The sequence below is a fragment of the Sciurus vulgaris genome (assembly GCF_902686455.1).
Source record: "Sciurus vulgaris genome assembly, chromosome: 8".
In the NCBI taxonomy this organism is placed as follows: domain Eukaryota; kingdom Metazoa; phylum Chordata; class Mammalia; order Rodentia; family Sciuridae; genus Sciurus; species Sciurus vulgaris.
This window is the reverse complement of record NC_136468.1, coordinates 125606434-125627908: the sequence shown is the minus strand read 5'-3', so window position 1 is coordinate 125627908 and position 21475 is coordinate 125606434. Positions and strand designations below refer to the sequence as shown.

General features: G+C 38.0%; 1 protein-coding gene across 1 annotated transcript; it reads right to left on the bottom strand.

The window, feature by feature from the left end:
* Positions 1–220: 220 nt before the first annotated feature.
* Positions 221–1174, bottom strand: LOC306668905 (olfactory receptor 2T33-like; the record flags this gene model as incomplete). The annotated part of the gene is made up of 1 exon (XM_079152640.1): positions 221–1174. Exon 1 carries the CDS (start codon positions 1163–1165, stop codon positions 221–223), a length of 945 nt encoding a protein of 314 aa, XP_079008766.1. The 5' UTR covers positions 1166–1174.
* Between the last annotated feature and the right edge of the window lie 20301 nt (positions 1175–21475).

Below are 21475 nucleotides of genomic sequence, written 5' to 3'. Positions count from 1 at the left end.
CCTAACTGTTGAGACTGTTGTAGGATATAACATTGCTTCTCATGGAGCTTAGCAAACAACACATTCTCAAAAATGATATATGTCAATGCAATTGATGCAATCATTAACTACTTATGATGCTGATATATAAACTTAACTTTCTCTTTATTCATTAATAAGTAGTGAATATATATGAAATGTCAATAAATTCAGGATCATAGACATATCTTGAACAGTAGGACTAAGGTTGGTGGTGTTTAATATTTGCACATTTTCCCAGCCACATTTTCAAGCTTCCCTTGACCTCGCTGTTCCTTAGGCTGTAGATGACAGGATTCAGCATTGGGGTGAAGATGGTGTAGAAGGCTGACAGCACCTTATCATGGTTAGCTGACCTGTAGGATTTGGGTCTCATGTAGATAAAAATGGCAGCTCCATAAAAGAGCCCCACCACAGCCAAGTGTGAGGAGCAGGTGGCAAATGCCTTCTTGCGGGCTTCTGTGGAGTGCATGTGGAGGACAGCAGCCAGGATGAGACTGTAGGATGTCAGGATGAGGCAGATGGGCACAAGAAGCATCAACACACAGCAGATGTACATGACATCCTCAAAGACAGATGTGTCAGCACAAGCCAAGCGCAGCAGCATGGGGGCCTCACAGAAGAAATGGTCTATCTCAAGCCCACTGCAAAATGGGAAGCTCAGGGCAACAATGACCTGCATCAACCCATCAGCTGCTCCAAGGAACCAGGACCCCATGGTCATCCTCAGACACAGTGGCCAGTTCATGAGCATGGGATAGTGCAGTGGGTGGCATACAGCCACATAGCGGTCATAAGACATGGCTGCTAAGGGGAAGCACTCTCCACCACCCAGAGTTGGAATAAAGAAGATCTGCAAGCCACAGCCAGCAGGGGAGATGGACTTGCTTCCAGTCAGGTAGTCAGCAGCCATTTTAGGCACAGTGGTGGAAACCATCATTATGTCCATGAGGGACAGTTGGCTCAGGAAGAAGTACATGGGTGTGTGGAGCCGGAGGTCCTGTTGAATGAGGAGAATCATGAGGGCATTGCCCACGAGTGAAGTGATAGCTATTGCCATCACCACTGTGAAGAGAAAAATATGTAGTCTTGTATGCTCAAAGAGTCCTAGGAGGATGAAGTTGGAGGTGGTGTTTTTCTTCTCCATAGTTTCAACCATTGTATCCTGTGGGAAAACAGATAAGTTGAGTGCTTTTATCACCCAAAAGACTCAGTGTGACTGCACAGCTTCTGTACCTGGTCTGGTATGAAATCCACTGTTCTGATGTAAAGCCCTACCTCTAGCTGTGCTTGCTTTTCTTGGCTGGTCATTCCACTTCTTCTTAGCTGAAATTTTAACCTCTTCACTGAGGTTATATGTGCACTTCACATAAGATATTAATGCCAAAACAGTTCACAATGTCAAAAGTTGTTAAGTATTATATAGTGGTAAAGACAATATTCATATTTTTATATTACTTGTACCTCTAGTTTTTAGTTTTTGCTGTGTATGCAGAAACCAAAATGAGTCAGTTGAGGAAACAATTAGAACTCTGCCATTTAAATATATTTGTGTCATATGTGATTTATATCCAACTATAGGAAAATTACATAATTTAAAATTAGACTCCTCTTAAATATAAACAAGAAGTAATATTTGTTTTACTGAGCATTCCAAGGACCAAAGAGAGGAATAAAAATTTAAAAAAAGAAATTCTATTTTTGAACACTTTTAATATCTCAAGTAATTGATAGGTGCTTTCTTCCTCCATTAGGTGACTTTTATTTCCCTCATATTTAAGACTCAGATATACTCATTTATTCCCTCCTGCTCTGAAACCTCCAATGTTTGCAGATGACCCCTTCTGTGAGATGTAACATTCTTCCCAAGGTAGATTTGGGCTTGTGATCTGCCCTAAACAGTGTGGTGCTGCATGAAATACTGCAGACCTAGAGAGGCAGTGGACTGAGCAGCTGTGATGTTGATCAATGTTCCATCTGACAGTGAAGACTGTATTGAGGAGGACGAGTGATGGGATAAGTAAACAGCGTCCAAACAGTTCCATTTCTATGGAGTCACTACGGGTCACAAAGAATCAAATAGATTTAAAAAGGAAAATCCCACATGGTTTCAAATACCTAAATTCATATTTGTCACTACTTCTTAGAGCTGGTAAAAGATTTCAGTAAAGTAGCAGGCTACGGGGTCATTATACAAAGATCATTACCTTTCCTGCACATCAATATTGGATTTGATGGAAAGTAGTGACAGCAGTCCTGTTCAGAAGAGCTATGAAAAAAGAAACAGCTGGAAATATATTTAATCAAGTAAGGGAAAGACATCTACACTGAAAATGATGAAACACATATAAAGGAAATTGAAGAAGCAAACAAACAAACAAAGGAAAGAGTCCCCGTGGTTTTAGGCTGGAAGAAATAATATTGTTAAAATGTCCATACTATCCAAAGTGGCCTATAGATTCAATGCAGTCCCTGTCCAAATACCAAGGATAATCTGGTAGAAAAACTATCCTAAAATGTATATGGATACACAAAAGACAACAATTAGCCACAGCAAATGTGAACAAAAAATAAAACTAAAGACATCCCAGTACTTGATTTTAAAATTGAATGAATAGATTCACTTTCTTTAGAGATACAGTCAAACTTAAAATGTCCACAAAAATTAGCACACTTTCATTTGGAAGGGTTTGCAGGTGTAAAGTTGTTATACATTGAGCATAGAAATATGTTCTGAGTTTTGAGTGTTTAAAAAATTTTAATTCCCTACTGAAAACAAAACTTGTAAACTCATAAAGACCAAAAGAGTGCAGAGCTCTAAGGAGCCAACCCTCTCTTTATCAGAAGAAAAATGCACAAATGCACTGCTTTTTCCTCCACAGAATATTAGACCTCTCTCTGGCAAGGACAACTCAGACCAATTTCCTTTGAAGCTTTAAAGTCATGAAGATATCTGAGCCCATTCTGTAGACATTGTCTGATCATTGGTTACTGCACACACAGAAAAAGTAGTGCTCTTTGCTCTCGGAGGGTCTGATTTTGTTAGTACTCTGATGGTGTGAAAGTTAGGACCCACTTCTTGCACAACGACCTCACACACAGGTGGTTTGTGTCAGGGATCCACAGAAGGGCAGTGCCACATCCACCACAGAAGCATTCAGATGAGAGTAGACAGAACAAACAGTAGGAACTGTATCTCTAGAGGGCTAGCTCAAGCACTGGATGTCAGGGAAATGAGTCCTGTAGGCAAAAATTGAGCAAAACAGGCAGAGATTTTGTGGACCCAGGTCTTTGCAATCAGGTTGACTTGCAGGTCCTTGTCAGTGTGTGTGGTCTCTTGCTTTGTGTGCTAGCTAAGGAGCCTTTCCCGTAGGATTACTGCTGTCTGCTGTCTCCTGGGCTGCAAAGCCTCCCCTACAACTTTAAACCATGACACAGTGGTCCTGTGGCTGCAGAATTTACAGCTAGAGGATCACCAGACTTGGGGTGTTACTGCCTAGGCAGCTTTCCGTGATCAACAGGGTGTTGCTGGTGGGATATGAGATGATTTTAGGAATAATATTTTCTCTCTCGGCAGAATGTATGCTAAAATTAAAATAAAACCATAGTTTAAAAATATTGTCACCATCATTTTATACTTGAGAGGGCAAGTTACTTAAATTTTATTTCTTATGTATTGAATTATAAATCTTCCAGACGTATCATTCAATGAATTAAATGTTTAATGTATAGGGCAATTTAGAATTAATTTCCCAAGACATTTTGTATATTCACACAAACTTTTTAGTTTTAATTTTAGTTTTTAGTCTAGATCATGTTACCATTTTCCCTACTGGTTCAGAAGGTTGAAAGTCACAGGAGAAAATGTCAGTTTGATCATTCAACCAAATGCTATTGCAACACGAAGCTGAAATTCTAAGATTTGAAAAGAATAAACTTCTCATTCAAAATGGTTAGACTTTTTCAGAATAAATACTCTTAGAGGTAGAAGTAAAGAAATAGAGAAAAGTAGAGTGTATGTGAGAGAAATAAAGAGGAAAAGAGAAGCATACTTAATATAGACATGTACACAGATTTGTGTCTAAATAAAATATCTTTAATCTGAACTATGGCTCTTAAGGAGAAATTATAACAAGGAAATAAATCTTCATTCTCCTATGCTGTGAAAAATTATGATGTATAATATCCTAATAAATTATGCTTTATGGCATGCTACAGCAGCCAGATAACTTAATAGAAAATGATTTTGAATGTGTTAATTTCTTTCATTTACATAAAAACACTGAAGATTGGTAATCTTCACTATACTTTTTTCAAAGCATTTTTTAAATAAAGGATTTTTTGACATTATGGATAAATGGCTGCATTTACTTGCTAAATTGAAGCCAGTATTCCCTAATTAAAAGGCAAAGGTAACTCTGAAAATTATGAGAATGTTAACAGATGCTAATGCATAATTCCTTTTTAGGTCTGTTTGTGGACTAAATTTATTTTAAGCTGCATGTATATAGCTTAAAAGTGAGGGGAATTTTCACCTCCAGGAATAGGGAATAGATCCTTCTTAATCATCCAGGTATGCACCCTTTATAGAAAGAAAGGGAGCTGGCTGTGGTGGCACATGCCTGTAATCACAGAGACATGGGAGGCTGTAGCAGGAGGATCACAAGTTGGAGGCCAGCCTCAGCAACTAAGCAAGGTCCTGAGCAACTTAGCAAGACCCTGTTTCAAAATCAAAATAAAAAATATGATAAACTGGGCATGAAGCTCAGTGGTAAGCTTGGGTTCAATCTTCAGTACTCACCCAAAAATAGAGAGACTCTTCTATTGTTTCAAAATTAACAGTATATCTTGCCCTTGTTTTTTAAAATTATCCATGTTAGGCTCATTATTTATAAATGACATGAGGAATTTTGTGTCTGTTTACCTCAAGAACATGTTCTTTCTAATGCTGGTAGGTAAACTGATTCATCTCCCTATTCACACATGAAAATTCAGATCATTTTTCTAGATATTGGCATTACATTCAACAGTTTAGATCCTGCCCTCCACAAAAAATAAAAAATAAATAAATAAAATTCTCCATCTAGAAGCAGCCACATGATTCTGTGAAAAAATTCACTAACAGGAGCTTAATCATTTGACCTACCTGATGGCTCTTTCAAGAAGATTTTCTTGATGGGTCTGGGTGGACATAAACTGCATCTTACATTTTCAAAACATTATGTGAACAGTTAGGGGACTTATTTACCATCATTTGTGGATGCAGCTTTACAAAGTTTACTTTGCAATTCAAAATTCATGTGTAAAATACCACCAGACACATAAGTATATGAATCATTTGGAATGACTTTCTAAATTACTAGAAAAATAAATATCAACCAAGTCACACCTTCACAGCAGAGGATCATACTTGATGGGTTGCATATATGTTGTGGTGTATTCTCTGACAGGTGACTGCAAACATCCACCTTAATCATCATTGTGGACTCTCACCTGGGCTTCTGGCATCATGCCACTTTCATTAGGAATCCCAGGTGTCCCCTGAAACTTTACTCCACCTAGGTGCACCTTCCCAAGAGTACTGCCACTTTGAAGGCAAATCACCTTTGGCTAGGGACAGGGTAAAGGAATGTGAGGCAGTAATGAGCTCTCTGGATTTACTCCAGGGTAAAGAAGGAAGGGAAGGTTAGAGGTACCTGTTAAGAAGAGCAAATACATGAATTGTGCCTGGCAAAGCTGGCATCTGCCTCAGTGCTGATCACTGGGCTCAACAAGCATGACTTAACTGAGAAGTAAAGAGATTAAGCTTTTGCCACTGTATGCTGACAATGCAGGTGGATTTTATTCACTCAGTATCTCTAAATGCTAACCTAATATGCTCAATATTAAAACATGCATTTTATTAATCTAACAAACAGCTTTTTGATTGAGTAATTTGTACTTTTCACCAGAAATGCAAGCAATGCTAGTAATTTTAAGAAACTCTACTATTTAATCAGCATGACATACCTGAGTGGAAGAATTTTGGCACTTTTAAATCACTTAAATTTGTGATTCTCAAAAGTGAAGAAGAACCCAAAGTCACTCTGAAGGCCTGATAATTGCACCTTGAGAACTATGCTTTAATCCACTTATTTAAATGTGCATTTTTGGCACTATCCTAAACTAGATTTTGGTGCTTTGACAGTCTAAAAACCATTCACAATTTTGCCTGACTAGTTTCTTTGTTTTGTTTTCTTTTGCTTTGCATTTAATCCTGTTTCTGTTCCTTACCCACTTTACAGTCCTGGATAACCATCATAAATGAACTTCAAGTTCCTGTTCTATAAAATGTGTATAATAAAATTGCTTATGTTATAGCATTAATAGGACAACTAAATAAAATGTTTATAAGCTCCCTAAAAGAACATATGACATTCTCCATTGATGATTATTGTTCTCATTCTATGATTGTTTAAATGAAAAAGTATTTAATACACTTTTTGCTAATTCTGACCTAAATATGGTGAAAATTGTTCTGAAACAGAAAATAAGGCAAAGTTAATGTAGCTTCTTCTTCAATGTTATGCCATAGCATTAGCAGGTCCACTCAAATATTTAGTCTGCTGGGTGAATGTGCCTGTGTTTTATTTGTCATTTACTATTAATTAGATCCATGACTTCTGAACTTGTATGCATATTTGGAAAAGTAATATGTGTATTTGTGTCAAGTAAAAGCACACTCTCTCTATATTTGTCTCTCTCTCTCTATATATATATATACACTTGTATCAAATATGCATGAATGTTTGCATTACATGCTAAAGAAATGCAGTACATCCACTAATTTTATTCTAATAAAACCTCAAACAAAAGCAGTGGGAAGGTTTTTTTCTCCTGACATCAAGTATGTGGTGCCTACTCCAGCACCAGCTGCAGTCTTGTGGCACGATTCAGTTCGACTCTGACCACCTGAATCTGGCAACACAGTCCCCATAGTGATATTTTAGTCCCAGCCTCTGTTCTGAAGTCAGACCCTGTGATCAGGTTCAAACTCCCCACATTTCTTTCTGTCTGGATGCAAAGTTAGAGTTTCCACAATCAGGGGTGAAGACAAGGATACTGATGAAGGTACCCATTCTCAAAGGACACACAACACCCCTTCATAGGTACATATTGAAAATAGTGTCTAAATGCACAAGGCAAACTGCAGAGCTGCAGAGGAGGAGGAGGAGATGAACTACTATTAAAGGCATGGACTTCAGCACCCTTCCATCAGTACTGAGTTGATCCAGGAGGCAATTCAGTATCAGCACTACCAGCAACTGGATGTAAGTGAGCTCCATGGACTACTTTATCCAACAAGAGTGAATTAGAAACTTCACAAGTCCACACAGAGCAGTCACAAAAGAGACAGCATTCTCTTGAAACAGAATTTAATGAATTCTATGACAATGTTTCCTTTTAGGACTCTGTTACAAAAGTAAACCTAAATTTGAGAAAAATTACAGTGATAGAAGGTATGCTATTATACCACAATGGAATTAAAAGAAGTTCTATGACAACATTTTAGTTTAAGGATTCTATAAAAAGTAAAACTTAATGTGAGGAATAAAAAGTTATACAAGGTATGCTGTTGGATAATAATGGATTTAATAAGAAATTAAAAACTTAAAGATCGCTGGGTAACTCCCAAATGCTTAAAAACTAAAAAGCATACTTTTAAATAACACATAGGTCCAAGAAATATAAAGAATATTTGAAAGATATTTTCAACTAATATGAAAAGATATTCATTTTGCTTGCTTCATAAGATATAAGGTCAAAATTCACCAGTAGCATTGTTAATGTGGTGGAAAATGAGGGAAAATAATTAATCAACGTAACATATAGATGCTATAGACTCTGCTGCTGTAGTAAAATATAAATGAACAACTATGACTACTTTATTTCCCCACACAATTTCACCTCCCTTTACCATTTTCCAGATTTTGAATAGATAAGTTTCTTTAATTAATACATAATGCAAGCCTTCATTTTGATTAGACTGGAAAGATTTGTTTTTCTTAGTGAACTGATGTTTTGTCAGTGACTAGGATTATTTCACAGGAAGAACTGCAACTTCTGAATTTCAAGCACAATGTCTTGTACCCCAGGTGACAGGGATTCACTTACTCATGGCAATTTAGAATAATTAAAGTGGCAAACACAGTGAACCTGTTTTCCACCTTCTGGTTCAGCAGTGTGGGAAGCCCAAGGAGATCTGGAAGAATTTCAGATGCTAATCAGTCAGGTCCATTTCCAGTTCCTGTGTAAACTGAGTATTTCTTCCTTGAATATTTGGTTTGATCAACTTGTTTGATTACATTTGATGAACTCAATGGATTAGTCACTTTTTTTGCTGTGATCAAAATAACTGATAAGAATATCTTAGAGGAGGAAATGTTTATTTTGTCTCGCTGTTTCAGAAGTTCAGTTTTTGATCAGCCAACTTCATTGTCCTGGTTCGAAGATGAGGCAGAATATTGTGGTAGAGGGTGTGGCTCAGCTTGTGGTAGCCAGGAAGCAGAGAGGGGAAGGGGCCACAGGGAAGATGAAACCTTCTGGGGCTCACCCCCAGTAACACACCTCCTCCAACCATGCCTCACCTGCCTAGAGTTATTACCAAGCCAGTCCATTCAAACCAGGATGGACTGATGAGATCAACTCTGATAAATTCCTATATTAACATGCATTTAGGGGGACACCCTATATTAAAACCATAACATTCTACCCCTGGCCCCTGAAAGCTCATGTCCATCTCAAAATCCAAAGTGTATTTGGTTCATTTTCAAGAATTCCATATTCTTCATAGTTTCAGAACTGCCCAAATTTACAAATCATTGAAATTTTCCTTATTCCCATCTAAGAATAAGGTGAATTCTTGACTGTCAGCGCCTGTGGAAATCAAAAGCAAGTTATACATATTCAATATGCAGTGGCACAGAGTCAACAATCCCAATCCAAGATGGAGGAATAGGGGCACAGAGAGACAGGATGGGACCAAACCAACACTGAAACCCACCCAGTAAATAGGTCCTGTGTCTGCACTGACAGAATCTAGGAGATTCCACATGGTGGAGAGAAATGCTGTACAGAGAACCTGGACATTCCTGCCCTTTTACCCTTGCCAGTTTCAGCCCATGTGACCTCTCTTTTAACCTGACCCTCTCTGTAGCCAGCAGCTTTTTTCTTTACACAGTTCACATTATTGGCATCTCTTTGTTTAAATCTGCAGTGTCCCCACATCAGTTTTGGCTTCCTTCCCATGACTCTCCTGGATAGTCCAAAGAAATTCTTCTCTTGTCACATTTTGCCTGGCAAAACTGAAATCTTGATGGAAGGCTTCGAGATCCCATTAGCTCTAGTAATTTCTATTTCTGAATAACCAGCACCATGTGGTTGATGCCAAGGTCTGTCACCAGCTCAAAGAGCGGTTGAGTTCTCTCAGGTCATGGCTGAAGTGGCCTCTGAGCTGAGCATGGTGGAAGAACTTAGGCAACCTTGTGCAAGCAGGTCTCCTCTCAAAGGAATTTTTCATGCTACACCCTTTAGCCTGCAATATGGTGATCTTGCAAATTTCTGAGATGCCTTCAAGCCATCTTTCCTATTGTTTCTGTGAAAAGTACTTAGATGGAATTTCTCCAACAGCAACACCTTCTTTGGCATCAGTTTATCTGAAATTTTGTGGCCAAACTGCAAGTTTTCATAATCCTCCTTCACTTCCTTCTGTTCCTGATGCTCAGTAAAAGTTTGTAAAAGCTGTGAGAAAAATCCATAATACTGCCTAAAAACTATGTTGCCTTGAAATTTTCACCACCAGATTAATTAGCCCACCACCATTAAATTAAGTCTCACACAGTCTCAAGACATGGGCAAAACAAAACATGAATGTTCTCTCGTCCAGTTTCCAATACAGACCCATTCTCCTCTGAAACATCATGAACAGTCTTTACGGTCTTCATTTTGGACTTCTGAGTTTCCAATGACTATCTCATTCAACATAGCTTACAACATTCTAAAACTTCTGCAGCCTGGATCTCCAAACTGTTCCAAAGTCTTCCTGCAAATGAGCTTCAAAGGCTCAGAAACACATAGTCAAATTATTCACAACAATGACCCCAATTCTCTGTACAATTTTTGTTAGTCAACTTTTTCTTTCTGTGACCAACATATCTGAAAATAACAACTTAGAGGAGAATTTTCAGGTGTTTAGTCTATGGGCAGATAATCCCATTGCTCTGAGCCCAAGGTGAGGCAGAAGATCATGACAGAATGGAAGTTGCTCACATCATTGCAACATGGACTTCTTCACCCTGTTCCCCCTCCTTTCTAAGACACTGCAGGGAAGTTACACCCTTCAGGGAATACCCACAGAGATATATCTCCTCCTTTCATGCCCCACCTGCCTACAATTACCACCCTAGGTGTTCACTTAAAGTAAGATGGATTGTCTAGTTTACAGCTATCAAAATCTGTACATTCCTATGTTAATAGGAGCTTCTGGGAGACACCTCATACTCAAAGAATGATATGAAATATCATAGGAAAGAAACAAAAATACATTATGTGTCAGTTTTGTGAAATGCTGACAGCAATTAGTTCTGTGTTTATCATTTGGTAATGGGACCAAGATGGAAAAAAACCACACTATTACTACCTATTAGCATAGATTTAACTCATATATTACAGCTTTGAGAAACACTGTGTTTTCACCAGCTGATACCATAAGAGAACTTTACCATGTCTTTTCAATTTTGTACTAAGATATCCTGCGTGATGGTTAAAGTGATGAGAAGTGACTTCCATGGGAATGACTCCACGTGGCTTCACCAAAATCTGCCTGCTGGTGAATCATACTCTAGAGGATCCCATGGATAAGGGCATGTATGCCCAAGAATGCAGATTCTTGGGCCTTGCTACTGTTCAATGAGTCAGTTGCACAGGCTGTCAAATACAAGGGCTAAAACATGTGCCCCTCTGTTGGGGAACAAGCTGATGTCCTTTATGGCATGGAAGAGTCCCAAAGAGCTCCTACTACCTGGTATAGAACCAAGGAAAATGAGGTGATTATATCAAACAGATGCCTGCAATTTGATGTTTCTTGTAGCACTATTCACAAAGGCCAATATATGGAATCAGTCAAGTGTGCATCCATGGGTATATGGATAAAGAAATTGCTGTACCATAAACAGAATGCAGCAACATGGGTGGTACTGGTAGTAATTAAGTGAAATAAACCAGAACTGAAAGTGTTATCACAATCAGAGATCAATTAAAATGTTGATCTCTTAGAAGAATGGGGTAAAGTAGTGATGATGAGACTGGTAAGAAAGTGGGAACAGAGAGAGGAGAAAGGGAGAGAAGGGAGTGAGAGGAGAAAGAGAGAGGAGGAGATGAGAGGAGGAAGTGAGGGAAGGAAGTGAGAAGAAGAAGTGAGAGGAGGAGGTGAGGAGGAATTAAGGGAAGGAGGTGAGAGGAGAATGTCAGAGGAGGAAGTAAGAGGAGAAGGCGAAGGGAAGACACAAGAGGAGGAGGAATAGTTTCAATTTTCTCTGAACAGTAGGGTAAAGGCTGGGTGCAGTGACAGATGGTGTATTTCAAAATGTCTAGAACAACGTGAAGCTTCCCAAGACACTGAAACAATTGTTTGAAGAGTAGAAAGTGTTTATTGCCCTGATTTGCTCATTGCATGCTGTATAAATTCATAAGATCACACAGAAAAATGAATCAGTATTATGTTTCAACAATAACAACAGATTATCCCTCGTGAGATCAACCTCATGCTGATGAGCTCCTGCCCTGACTTTTTCTAAGCCACCATAGCCACTTTCTGAAGGGCCCATGGAATACGCAGCAAGGGACTGGAGGGACTGCTGGCCTTTCCGGGAGAGTGTAAGTATTTAAACCAATTATTGAATCCCTCCATGAAAGTTTTCCATAGTGAAGCACTTAAAGCAGATGGATATAATCACATTTCTAAGAGACCCATTTACATGTGCCTTTCCAAAACGTCATCCTTCTTCATCTTGCTGTTCCTGGCCACTTGCCATTGAACACACTGAAGACCTGGTTACTAATGTATACCTGCTTCATTGAGTCCCTTCTCCTAGTCTCCCACTCTTCCAAACTCTGCAAGTGCCTGTCATACGAAGTTCCCCCGTGCTGGCAATGTCTTCTCTGAAGAATCTCTTTACCCCGAGAAGCCCAGCCTCACACACCCATTAAGTGTGAGAAATTTCTCCATGTAGGTTAAGCTCCCAGATTCAAGTGAACATCTGCCAGAGTAGTCTCTTCCACTCTGGCTCCCCTCCTTGATCACATTCTTGAAACACCTTACCCATAATATCCATATCATTCCACCTCAATCATAAACAATTTCTATCTCCACAAACAGTAAAAGGTACTCCCTATAATGTCACAGCCTTTGATTTTTCTACTGGTTTGGAGAGAAGGATTAGTTTCCTGTGACCACATTTTCCTCTAAAAAATATGTTTACATGACTATGAGGAGGATACAGTGGAAAGAAAGATGGAGAGAGGAGATGAAGACAGAGGAATTCCATACAAGAGCAGGAGGATGGATACAGGCAAGAGTAGGACAACCTCCCACACCATCCCTGGAAGCTTTCTGAATGTGTGGACACAGCATGAAAAAGGCTGAAGCATTTAGAGGCAGGAGAGATGGATTCTGACTGATTAGGTTTCCCCAACAAATTTATTTTTTTTTCAAGTTGAGTCAAGGGAATGTGAAAGGGTCTGGACAGAGTGTGCCTTACTAGATTATAGAGAATGAGATCATATTTCCAGTCAATTCCCATAATATCCCTCCAATTAGTCTTGTTTATAGGATTTGGCAACAAATCCTTAGTAAATGAGTTTGCTTACTAATGTCATAACTACACTTCCCAGCTCAGTCTTCTAGTCAGGGGTGGATCTGACAGGCTAGCATTGTCTCTCTGAGTCTAAGGCCTCATTTTATCACAAGATCTCCAAGTCTACATTCCACTTCAGTAAAATGCTGAGTGCATTAGTATTTTCATGAAAAGCCTGTCTGCCTCTCAAACAGGAGGAAGTATTTCATCATAGCATAATTTACCTTAGTCACAATCACCAATAAATGACTATGGAAACTAGAGTGTAGGAGGTAATTGCTCCTACTACTAATGTAGCCATTATTCAGCTGAACACTTATAAGAGCTGCCTGCTTCTGGTTGATCCTTATGTCCCCAATTTACAAAACCATAGGATTTGGGTGAACATTAACAAATATCTCTTACAGTTCTCCATCCTGTTCAGTAAGAGCTGGGTTCCTCCCACCTAAGACTAATTCTGGGAAGCAGGCAAGAGCTGCAGAGATGAGCAGGTTGGAGGATTTGTTTTAAGTTTGAACTGAGTTCATCTCCAAGTCAGCAAAGTCAGGTAAAATGGCCTGTCCCTGTGGGCATGGATGCTGGGGATCAATTAGAGGAAAAGGAGGACCTGTAAGTCTTGCTGGAGGAAGACTCTGAACACCAGATGCAGCAGCTCCTCTTTCTGTCCCCTGTGTAGAATCTGAGTAAGTGTGAAATGTGTTACTGTGTTTTGGCTTAAACAAGGCAACAGCAAAGGAAGATATGTGGACAAAGCAGTAACTTGCATCCCTGTGATGCACCCCACTTAATTAAGGTGCACAATCTTTTAAATATGTTTTTGTATATGAGTTTCCACAATTATATTGAGAATTTTTGCATCTATGTTCATCAGGGATATGGGTCTGAAGTTTTCTTTTCTTTCTTTCTTTCTTTTTTTTTTTTTTTTTTTTTTTTTTTTTGCGGTACTGGGGATCAAACTCAGGGCCTTGTGCTTATGAGGCAAGCACTCTACCAGCTGAGCTATCTCCCCAGCCCAAGTTTTCTTTTCTTGATGTGTCTTTGTCTGGTTTTAGTATCAGGGTGATATTAACCTCATGGAATGAGTTTGGAAGGGCTCCCTATTTTTCTATTTCATGGAACAATTCAAGGGGCATTGGTGTAGATTCTCCCTTGAAGAACTTCCTTTGTAGAACTCAACTAAGAATCCATCTGGTCCTGGACTTTTCTTAATTGGTAGGCTTTTAATGGTGTTTTCTATTTCATTACTTGGAATTGTTCTGTTTAAATTGTGTGTAGTTGAAACTCTAGTCAGAGCAATTAGAAGAAAGAAGTTAAATATATACAAATAGGCAAAGAAGTACTCAAGCTATCATTATTTGCCAATGATATAATCTACATTGAAAGATCCAAAAATTCCACCAAAAATCTTCTAGAATTAATAAATGAATTCAGCAAAGTAGCAGGATATAAAATCAATACCCATAAATCAAATGCATTCCTATACATGAGTAATGAGTCCACTGAAGGAGAAATACAGACCACTACCCCATTCACAATCATCTCAAAAAATACTTGGGAATCAATTTAACAAAAGAGATGAGAGACCTATACAATGAAAATTACAGAACACTAAAAAAAGAAATTGAAGAAGACCTTAGAAGAAGGAAAGACCTCCCAAATTCCTGGATAGGCAGAATTAATATTGTCAAAACAGTCATACTACCAAAAAAATACAGATTTAATGCAATTCCTATTAAAATTCCAATGACATTATTCATAGGGCTAGAAAAAGCAATCATGAAATTCATTTGGAAAATAAGAGACCCAGAATAGCCAAAGCAATCCTGAACAAGAAAAGTGAAGCGGGAGATAGTGCAATACCAGACCTCAAACTGTGCTACAGAGGTATCATAATAAAAACAGCATGGCATTGGCACTAAAACAGACATATAGATCAACGATAGAGAATAGAAGGCAAAGAGACAAATCCATGTAAATACAGGTGTCTCATACTAGACAAAGGTGCCAAAAACAATCACTGGAGAAAAGATAGTCTATACAAAAAAATGGTGCTGGGAAGATGCAAAGCCATTCATAACTAAATGAAATTGAACCCTTATCTCTATCCCTGAATGAAGCTCAACTCACTGTGGATCACAGGCTTAGGCAAAAAACCAGACACCCTACAACTACTAGAAGAATAAGTAGGCCCAAATCTTCACAATGTCAGACTAGGTCCTGACTTCCTTAACAAGACCCCTAATATGCAAGAAGTGAAATGAAGAATCAATAAATGGGATAGACTCAAACTAAAAAGTTCTTCTCAGCAAAATAAACAATGAATCATGTGGAGAGAGCCTAAAAATTAGGATAAAACTTTACCACGTGCATCTTAGATAAAGCATTAATCTCTAGGATATATAAATAACTCAAAAATCTTAACACCAAAAAAACAAATAACCCAATCAACAAATGGGCTAAGAAACAGAACAGACATTTCACAGAAGAATTTATACAATCAATCAATAAACATTAGAAAATATTAAACATTTCTAGCAATTAGAGAAAATAAATCAAAACTACTCTAAGATTTCATCTCACTCCAGTCAGATTGGCAATTATCAAGAATACAAGAAACAATAAATATTGGTGATGATGTAGGGAAAAAGTACAATCATACAATGCTGGTGGGAATGCAAATTGGTGCAAACATTATGGAAAGGAGTAATGGAGATTTCTCAGAAAACTTGAAATTGAACTGCCATTTGACCTAGTTATCTCACTCCTTGGTTTATACCCAAAGGACTTAAAATTAACATACTACAGTGATACAGCCTCATCAATGTTTATAGCTGCTCAATTCACAATAGCCAGATTGTGGAACCAACATAGATGCCCTTCAACATATGAATGAATAAAAATGTCCTCTCTCCTCTCTCTCCCTCTCTCTCTCTTTCTCTCTCTCTCTCTCTCTCTCTCTCTCTCTCTCTCTCTCTCTCTCTCTCTCTCTCTCTCTCTCCCTCTCTCTCTCTCTCTCTCATATATATATATGAGATTGAATATTATTCAGCTTTATAAAAGGATGAAATTCTGGCATTTGCTGGTAAATGGATGGAGTTAGAGAATATCATGCTAAGTGAAATAAGCCAAACCAAAAGAATCAAAGGCCAAACGTTTACCCTGATATGGGGAAGCTAATTCACAATGTGGTGGGGAGAAGGGAAGAATAGAGTAACTTTATATCAGGTAGAGGGCAGTGAAAGGAGGGGAAGGGGTACAGGGAAGAAATGATAGCAGAGTGAAACAGACATTAACACTTCATGTTAATACTTCATGTATGTGTATGACTGCATGACTAATGTAATCCTGCAATATGCATAATCAGAAAAATGAGAGATAACACTCCCTTTATGTATGATCTATCAAAATGTTTAAATACATACTACTATCATGACTAATTAGAACAAATAAAATTTTTTAAAAATTTAAAAATTTTCATTACCTGTTACTTTTGCAAGACAAGCTCAGGGCTCTACACTTGCTACACTTAATATTTATTAGGCCCCAGGGTTTGGCTATCTCTACATATTTGAACAATGTGACTCAGGATGATCAAGATAAATGCTAATCTTAGACTCAACGTATAGTCACAGGAAGAGTATTATCCAAGGGTTAATGTCCCCAAGAGTGCAGCATTTCACGAATGAAATAAGTTACCATATCCAATAAAGAAAGTCACTTTGTCATTCATGGAAATAAACACTCATGTCTAACTCGAATGTCACAGATCCTAAAAGCCTTAATTCCAAACATATGGAAACCCAGATGGAACTCTACTCATTAATTTCCTGAAAACAAGGAAGTTTTCTTATGAGAAATAAATCATTATTATACAAAGTACCACCAAATAATTTTTATGATACTCTGACCTATAACCCACACAGCAGAGAATCTCATTGTAAACATATGTGTCCCTTTAAAATGACTAACATGTGGAATACATAAACTTGAACCACAGTGTGTACACTGTTTGGCATGGTCAGGGTTGTTGGCACCTTTCTTCCTCTGAAATTGAACATGAACTAAGCAAAGGAATGAAGAGGTAACACAAGAGGATCTCATGTCTTCTTTTTCAGGTCCGTATACTATTGATTGAGTAGTCACTTTTTATTAGTTTGGTCGATATTACTAATTTATTCCTAAGGCTATTATTTGATTCAGAGACAGAAGATTCAATGGGTCCCACAGTGTCTCTAAGCAGCACCCAGTTGTGCCGATGTGCCCAGGCCTCAGGACTCCCTAGCATGCTTGGCTTCCTTTGTTAAACCCAGGGTAGCCCTGCTGTCCTCATTGCCCACTGCAAATATAAGAAATAACAAAATTTCAGGTAATGTGTGTTTGGGAGAACAAATGAAAGGAAAAAATAATTGCCAGAACTGAGACAACATAAAGAAAAGAAGAGAGACCGTGAAGAGTTGAGGTGCAGATGCGCATTGCTATATGCTTTATTCATTTAAATAAGTTTTGGGGGGGGGACTGGGAATTTAACTCAACACTCAATAACTGAGCCACATCCCCAGCCCCATTTTGTATTTTATTTAGAGACAGGATTTCACTGATTTGCTTGGCACCTAACTTTCGCTGAGGCTGGCTTTGAACTAGTGATCCTCTTACCTCAGCCTCCTAAGCTGCTGGGAATACAGGCGTGTGCCACCATGCCTGGCTTCATTTATGCTTTCTACATACACACAAAGGTCAAATTCTTGTATATTTATATATATATATATATATCCATAATGTGATTTTGTTAAATTTATTCTGCATTCCCTCCCTTTGCCCATCCCTCCTCCCTCTGTCTCAATCTACTTCTTAATCTTCACTGATCTTCTGGATATATTTACAATATCCATTCCTCCCCTTTTTATTCCTATTTTGCTCAAACTTCTATGTATGTGATACAACACTGGATCCTTGATTTTCTGAGTCCAACTTATTTCACTCCGCATGATATCCCCCACTTTTATCCATTTACAGGCAAATGACATAATTTTAGTATTCTTTCTGGTTGAGTAAAACTTAATTGTATATATGTTCCATGTTTTCTTAATCTATTCTTCTATGAACGGGCGCCTTCCTGGATTCTATGACTTGGCCATTGTGAATTGTGCTATTATAAACATTTATGTGACTGTATTGCTACAGTATGCTGACTTCAATTCTTTGGAGAAATCCTGAGTAGTGGGATAGATGGGTCTTATGGTGATTTTATTCCTAGTTTCATGAGGAATCTCCCTACTGCTTTCCAGAGGGGTTTCACTAATTTGCAGTTCCACCAACAATGAAAGATTGTGCATTTCCCCAAATCCCCAACAACATTTATTATTTGTTTTCTTGATAATTGCTCTTATGACTGTAGTGAAATGGAATCTTTCTTTTTTCCAGGATTTTTATTTTTTATTTATTTATTTATTTTTTTTATAATGTATTTTTTTATTGTAAACAAATGGGATACACGTTGCTTCTCTGTTTGTACATGGCATAAAGGCATACCATTTGTGTAATCATAAATTTACATAGAGTAATGTTGTTTGATACATTCTGTTATTTTTTCCCTTCCCCCCACCCCTCCCACCCCTCTTTTCCCTCTATACAGTCCTTCCTTCCCCCATACTTGCCCCTCTCCCTATCCCTAACTCTAACCCTAACACTGACCCTTCCCTCCCCCCATTATGTGTGTTAATCCACTTATTAGCGATATCATTCATCCTTTGGCTTTTTGAGATTGGCTTTTCTCACTTAGCAGGATATTCTCTAATTTCATCCATTTGCCTGCAAATGCCATAATTTTATCATTCTTTATGGCTGAGTAATATTCCATTGTATATATATACCACCGTTTCTTTATCCATTCATCAATTGAAGGACATCTAGGTTGGTTCCACTGTCTGGCTATTGTGAATTGAGCAGCTATGAACATTGATGTGGCTGTATCTCTGTAGTATGCTGATTTTAAGTCCTTTGGGTATAGGCCAAGGAGTGGGATAGATGGGTCAAATGGTGCATCCATTCCAAGTTTTCTAAGGAATCTCCACACTGCTTTCCAGAGTGGGTGCACCAACTTGCAGCCCCACCAGCAATGTATGAGTGTACCTTTCACCCCACATCCTCGCCAACACCTGTTGTTGCTTGTATTCTTGATAATCGCCATTCTAATTGGGGTGAGATGGAATATTAGGGTGGTTTTGATTTGCATTTCTCTTATTACTAGAGATGTTGAACATTTTTCCATATGTTTGTTCATTGCTTGTAGATCTTCTGTGAATTGTCTATTCATTTGCTTAGCCCATTTGTCGACTGGATTATTTGTATTCTTGGAGTAGAGTTTTTTGAGTTCTTTATAGATTCTGAAGATTAGTGCTCTATCGGAAGTATGATTGGCAAAGATATTCTCCCACTCTATAGGCTTTTTCTTCGCATTGCTGATAGTTTCCTTTGCTGAGAGAAAGCTTTTTAGTTTGAATCTATCCCAGTTATTGATTCGTGGTTTTATTTTTTGTGCTATGGGAGTCCTGTTAAGGAAGTCTGGTCCTAGGCCGACATGTTGAAGATCTGGACCTACTTTTTATTCTATAATCTGCAGGGTCTCTGGTCTGATTCCGAGGTCCTTAATCCATTTTGAGTTTATTTTCGTGCATGGTGAGAGATATGGGTTTAGTTTCATTCTGTTGCATATGGATTTCCAATTCTCCCAGCACCATTTGTTGAAGAGGCTATCTTTTCTCCATTGCATATTTTTGGCACCATTGTCTAGTATGAGAAAATTGTATTTATTTGGGTTTATGTCCGTGTCCTCTATTCTGTACCATTGATCTACCTTTCTATTTTGGTACCAATACCATGCCGTTTTTGTTACTATTGCTTTGTAGTAGAGTTGAAGATCTGGTATTGCAATACCCCCTGTTTCACTTTTCCTGCTAAGGATTGCTTTAGCTATTCTGGGTTTTTTATTCTTCCAGATGAATTTCATAATTGCTTGCTCTATTTCTGTAAGGTACGTCATTGGGATTTTAATTGGAATTGCATTGAATTTGTATAGCACTTTAGGTAGTATGGCCATTTTGACAATATTAATTCTTCCTTTCCAAGAACATGGAAGATCTTTCCATCTTCTAAGGTGTTCTTTAATTTCTTTCTTTAGTGTTGTATAGTTCTCATTGTAGAGGTCTTTCACCTCTTTTGTGAGATTGATTCCCAAGTATTTTATTTTTTGTCGAGGCTATTGTGAATGGGGTAGTTTTCCTAATTTCTCTTTCTGAAGATTCATCACTTATGTATAAAAATGCATTGGATTTATGAGCATTGATCTTGTAACCTGCTACTTTACTGAAATCACTTATGAGTTCTAAGAGTTTTCTGATGGAATTTCCAGGTTCCTCTAAATATGTAATCATGTCATCAGCGAACAGGGATAGTTTGAGTTCTTCTTTTCCAATTCGTATCCCTTTAATTTCTCTGGTTTGTCTAATTGCTCTGGCCAGAGTCTCAAGAACGATGTTGAATAGAAGTGGTGAAAGAGGGCATCCCTGCCTTGTTCCAGTTTTCAGGGGGAATGCTTTCAGTTTTTCACCATTTAGAATGATATTAGCCATGGGCTTAGCATAGATGGCCTTTACAATGTTAAGGAATGTTCCCACTATCCCTATTTTTTCTAGTGTTTTGAGCATAAAGGGGTGCTGTATTTTATCAAATGCTTTTTCTGCATCTATTGAAATAATCATGTGATTCTTGACTTTAAGTCTATTGATATGGTGAATTACATTTATTGATTTCCTGATGTTGAACCAACCTTGCATCCCTGGGATGAAACCCACTTGATCATGGTGCACTATCTTTTTAATATGTTTTTGTTTGCGATTTGGTGAAATTTTGTTGAGAATTTTTGCGACAATGTTCATTAAGGATATTGGTCTGAAATTTTCTTTCCTTGCTGAGTCTGGTTTAGGTATCAGGGTGATATTGGCTTCATAGAACGAGTTTGGGAGGGTTCCTCCTCTTCTATTTTATGTAATGCTTTGAAAAGTATTGGAATGAGCTCTTTTTCAAAGGTTTTGTAGAACTCGGCTGAGAACCCATCTGGTCCCGGACTTTTCTTTGTTGGTACGCTTTTGATGACTTCTTCTATTTCAGTACTTGAAATTGGTCTATTTAAATTGTGTATGTCCTCCTCCTTCAGTTTAGGCAATTCATATGTCTCTAGAAACCTGTTGATGTCTTCGAAATTTTCTATTTTGTTGGAGTATAGATTTTCAAAATAGCTTCTAATTATGTTTTGTATTTCAGTCGTGTTTGTTGTGATATTTCCTTGTTCATTCTAATTTTTAGTGATTTGGGTTTTCTCTCATCTTCTCCTTGTTAGTGTGGCTAAAGGTTTATCAATTTTGTTTATTTTTTCGAAGAACCAACTATTTATTTTGTCAATTTTTTGTATTGTTTCTTTTGTTTCAATTTCATTGATTTCAGCTCTGAGTTTAACTATTTCCTGTCTTCTACTACTTTTGGTGCTGGTCTGTTCTTCCTTTTCTAGG